The sequence below is a fragment of the Coregonus clupeaformis genome, unplaced genomic scaffold, assembly GCF_020615455.1.
Source record: "Coregonus clupeaformis isolate EN_2021a unplaced genomic scaffold, ASM2061545v1 scaf3575, whole genome shotgun sequence".
In the NCBI taxonomy this organism is placed as follows: Eukaryota; Metazoa; Chordata; class Actinopteri; order Salmoniformes; family Salmonidae; genus Coregonus; species Coregonus clupeaformis.
Window position 1 is genome coordinate 38,716 of NW_025537029.1, and position 4,702 is coordinate 43,417.

At 48.1% G+C, this 4,702-nt stretch overlaps 1 protein-coding gene across 1 annotated transcript; it reads left to right on the forward strand.

Moving 5' to 3' along the window:
- The first annotated feature begins 1,124 nt into the window (after positions 1-1,124).
- Positions 1,125-3,097, forward strand: LOC121556212 (asc-type amino acid transporter 1). Its single transcript, XM_045220327.1, has 3 exons — positions 1,125-1,383; positions 1,873-1,969; positions 2,921-3,097. The coding sequence occupies exons 1-3, from the start codon at positions 1,247-1,249 to the stop codon at positions 3,095-3,097; spliced, it is 411 nt and encodes a 136-aa protein (XP_045076262.1). The 5' UTR covers positions 1,125-1,246.
- The last annotated feature ends 1,605 nt before the right edge of the window (positions 3,098-4,702 follow it).

Below are 4,702 nucleotides of genomic sequence, written 5' to 3' on the forward strand. Positions count from 1 at the left end.
ACCAACAATGCAGTTCAAGAAATAGAGATAAGAAAATATTTACTAAATAAACTAAAGTAAAAAAATCTAATCAAATCAATGTAAATAGTCCGGGTGGCCATTTGATGAATTGTTCAGCAGTCTTATGGCTTGGGGGTAGAAGCTGTTAAGGAGCCTTTTGGTCCTAGACTTGGCGCTCTGGTACCGCTTGCCATGTGGTAGCAGAGAGAACAGTCTATGACTTGGGTGACTGGAGTCTTTGACCATTTTTTGGGCCTTCCTCTGACACCGCCTAGTATAGCGGTCCTGGATGGCAGGAAGCTTGGCCCCAGTGATGTACTGGGCCGTACGTACTACCCTCTGTAGTGCCTTACGGTCGGAAGCCAAGCATTTGCCATTCCAGGTGGTGATGCAACCGGTCAGGATGCTCTCGATGGTGCAGCTGTATAACTTTTTGAGGATCTGGGGACCAATACAAAATCTTTTCAGTCTCCTGATGGAGAAAATGTGTTGTCGTGCCCTCTTCACAACTGTCTTGGTGTGTTTGGACCATGATAGTTCGTTGGTGATGTGGACACCAAGGAACTTGAAGCTCTCGACCCGCTCCACTACAGCCCCGTCGATGTGAATTGGGGCGTGTTCGGCCCTCCTTTTCCTGTAGTCCACGATCAGCTCCTTTGTCTTGATCACGTTGAGGGAGAGGTTGTTGTCCTGGCACCACACAGCCAGGTCTCTGACCTCCTCCCTATAGGCTGTCTCATCGTTGAGGGAGAGGTTGTTGTCCTGGCACCACACAGCCAGGTCTCTGACCTCCTCCCTATAGGCTGTCTCATCGTTGTCGGTGATGGTGTTGGAGTTGTGTTTGGCCACGCAGTCATGGGTGAACAGGGAGTACAGGAGGGGGCTGAGCACGCACCCCTGAGGGGCCCCCGTGTTGAGGATCAGCGTGGCAGATGTGTTGTTGCCTACCCTTACCACCTGGGGGCGGCCCGTCAGGAAGTCCAGGATCCAGTTGCAGAGGGAGGTGTTTAGTCCCAGGGTCCTTAGCTTAGTGATGAGCTTTGTGGGCACTATGGTGTTGAACGCTTACTTGTTTTGTTTTGTGTATTTTGTGGACCACAGGAAGAGTAGCTGCTGCTTCTGCAAAAGCTTATGGGGATCCTAATAAACAAATAAATGTGGTTATGTGATTTTGTTTCTTTAACAGTTAGCCATCTGTGGTTGTTTTTTTTGGTGTTTTTTTTAAAGGTTGTTTAATGATTGTTGAATGGTTTTCTACACCTGCCCCTCTGTCACCCAGACATTTGGTGAGAAGTTGCTGGGTGTGTTCTCCTGGGTGATGTCTATCTCTGTAGCTCTGTCTACATTCGGAGGAATCAACGGCTATCTCTTCACTTCTTCCAGGTACTAAGAGTCTCAAACCTGTCTCAGGACCCCCCAGACAGACCCCCAGACCCCCCAGACCCCCAGACCCCCCCAGACCCCCAGCCCCCAGACCCCCAGACCCCCCAGACCCCCACCCCCCAGCGCCCCAGACCCAGACCCCCCAGACCCCCAGACCAGACCCCCCCCCAGACTTCCCCAGACCTTTCATGTTACAGTCCAGTACCAGCAGACCTGATTCACCTGATCAAGGGCTTGATGATTAGTTGAAATCAAGTTCAATCAAGTGCTCTAGTTCTGGAGATAGATGAAATACATGGAGCGGCTGGGGAGGTTTAAGCATCACAGAGACACTGTAACCCCAAAGCAATATTCAGGACAATTAATTCATACAGTATCTGTGGTGTAGCCATGCAGGAATCCAACCCACAACCCTGGTGTTGCTAGCATCATGCTCCATCCAACTGCTCACACACCTAAACACCTGAACTATTCTCCTTTTCTCCACAGGTTGTGTTTCTCTGGAGCCAGAGAGGGTCACCTGCCCCACCTGTTGGCCATGATCCACCTGAAAAACTGCACCCCTATTCCAGCCCTGCTCGTCTGTGTAAGTTACGGTTCCCTGGTGCTCCTCATTCTGACCTGCATTAGTCTGTGTCAGTTACTGTTCCCTGGTGCACCCCTATTCCAGCCCTGCATTAGTCTGTGTCAGTTACTGTTCCCTGGTGCACCCCTATTCCAGCCCTGCTCGTCTGTGTAAGTTACTGTTCCCTGGTGCTCCTCATTCTGACCTGCATTAGTCTGTGTCAGTTACTGTTCCTGGTGCACCCCTATTCCAGCCCTGCATTAGTCTGTGTCAGTTACTGTTCCCTGGTGCACCCCTATTCCAGCCCTGCTCGTCTGTGTAAGTTACTGTTCCCTGGCGCTCCTCATTCTGGCCTGCATTAGTCTGTGTCGGTTACTGTTCCCTGGTGCACCCCTATTCCAGCCCTGCTAGTCTGTGTAAATTACTGTTCCCTGGTGCACCCCTATTCCAGCCCTGCTCGTCTGTGTAAGTTACTGTTCCCTGGCGCTCCTCATTCTGGCCTGCATTAGTCTGTGTCAGTTACTGTTCCCTGGTGCTCCTCATTCTGGCCTGCATTAGTCTGTGTAAGTTACTGTTCCCTGGTGCACCCCTATTCCAGCCCTGTATTAGTCTGTGTCAGTTACTGTTCCCTGGTGCACCCCTATTCCAGCCCTGTATTAGTCTGTGTCAGTTACTGTTCCCTGGTGCTCCTCATTCTGGCCTGCAGTTCCTCCAGCCCCTAACCCCAGGGCTGTGCTATATGGCTTTAGTGTATAATGTTATCTGGCCTGCAGTTCCTACAGCCCCTAACCCCAGGGCTGTGCTATATGGCTTTACTGTATAATGTTATCTGGCCTGCAGTTCCTCCAGCCCCAAACGCCAGGGCTGTGCTATATGGCTTTAGTGTATAATGTTATAGTACGTTACATCCATGTACAGTATATGACAGTTTATTGTGCACTAATTGACCTCTGCTTCCCTCCTCCTCCACAGTGTGGCGCCACCATATTGATCCTGTGTATTGGAGAGACTCACAACCTGATCAACTATGTCTCCTTCATTAACTTCCTGTCCTATGGAGTGACCATCGCCGGCCTGCTGTACTATCGCTGGAAGAGACCCAACCTGCTACGACCCATCAAGGTAGAGCAGACCTATATCTGGTGCTAACATACAGTGGGGGAAAAAAGTATTTAGTCAGCCACCAATTGTGCAAGTTATCCCACTTAAAAAGATGAGAGAGGCCTGTAATTTTCATCATAGGTACACGTCAACTATGACAGACAAATTGAGGAAAAAAAATCCAGAAAATCACATTGTAGGATTTTTTATGAATTTATTTGCAAATTATGGTGGAAAATAAGTACTTGGTCAATAACAAAAGTTTCTCAATACTTTGTTATATACCCTTTGTTGGCAATGACACAGGTCAAACGATTTCTGTAAGTCTTCACAAGGTTTTCACACACTGTTGCTGGTATTTTGGCCCATTCCTCCATGCATATCTCCTCTAGAGCAGTGATGTTTTGGGGCTGTCGCTGGGCAACACAGACTTTCAACTCCCTCCAAATATGTTCTATGGGGTTGAGATCTGGAGACTGGCTAGGCCACTCCAGGACCTTGAAATGCTTCTTACGAAGCCACTCCTTCGTTGCCCGGGCGGTGTGTTTGGGATCATTGTCATGCTGAAAGACCCAGCCACGTTTCATCTTCAATGCCCTTGCTGATGGAAGGAGGTTTTCACTCAAAATCTCACGATACATGGCCCCATTCATTCTTTCCTTTACACGGATCAGTCGTCCTGGTCCCTTTGCAGAAAAACAGCCCCAAAGCATGATGTTTCCACCCCCATGCTTCACAGTAGGTATGGTGTTCTTTGGATGCAACTCAGCATTCTTTGTACTCCAAACACGACGAGTTGAGTTTTTACCAAAAGTTATATTTGGTTTCATCTGACCATATGACATTCTCCCAATCCTCTTCTGGATCATCCAAATGCACTCTAGCAAACTTCAGACGGGCCTGGACATGTACTGGCTTAAGCAGGGGGACACGTCTGGCACTGCGGGATTTGAGTCCCTGGCGGCGTAGTGTGTTACTGATGGTAGGCTTTGTTACTTTGGTCCCAGCTCTCTGCAGGTCACTCACTAGGTCCCCCGTGTGGTTCTGGGATTTTTGCTCACCGTTCTTGTGATCATTTTGACCCCACGGGGTGAGATCTTCGCGTTGAGCCCCAGATCGATGGAGATTATCAGTGGTCTTGTATGTCTTCCATTTCCTAATAATTGCTCCCACAGTTGATTTCTTCAAACCAAGCTGCTTACCTATTGCAGATTCAGTCTTCCCAGCCTGGTGCAGGTCTACAATTTTGTTTCTGGTGTCCTTTGACAGCTCTTTGGTCTTGGCCATAGTGGAGTTTGGAGTGTGACTGTTTGAGGTTGTGGACAGGTGTCTTTTATACTGATACCAAGTTCAAACAGGTGCCATTAATACAGGTAACGAGTGGAGGACAGAGGAGACTCTTAAAGAAGAAGTTACAGGTCTGTGAGAGCCAGAAATCTTGCTTGTTTGTAGGTGACCAAATACTTATTTTCCACCATAATTTGCAAATAAATTCATAAAAAATCCTACAATGTGATTTTCTGGATTTTTTTTTCTCAATTTGTCTGTCATAGTTGACGTGTACCTATGATGGAAATTACAGGCCTCTCTCATCTTTTTAAGTGGGAGAACTTGCACAATTGGTGACTGACTAAATACTTTTTTCCCCCACTG

Excerpts from the sequence above, each read along its gene's own strand:
- LOC121556212 (XM_045220327.1), top strand. The coding sequence starts at position 1,247 with ATGGTTTTCTACACCTGCCCCTCTGTCACCCAGACATTTGGTGAGAAG. Across the intron at positions 1,384-1,872 it reads TATCTCTTCACTTCTTCCAG|GTTGTGTTTCTCTGGAGCCA; the intron begins GTACTAAGAGTC and ends TTTTCTCCACAG. Across the intron at positions 1,970-2,920 it reads TTCCAGCCCTGCTCGTCTGT|TGTGGCGCCACCATATTGAT; the intron begins GTAAGTTACGGT and ends CCTCCTCCACAG.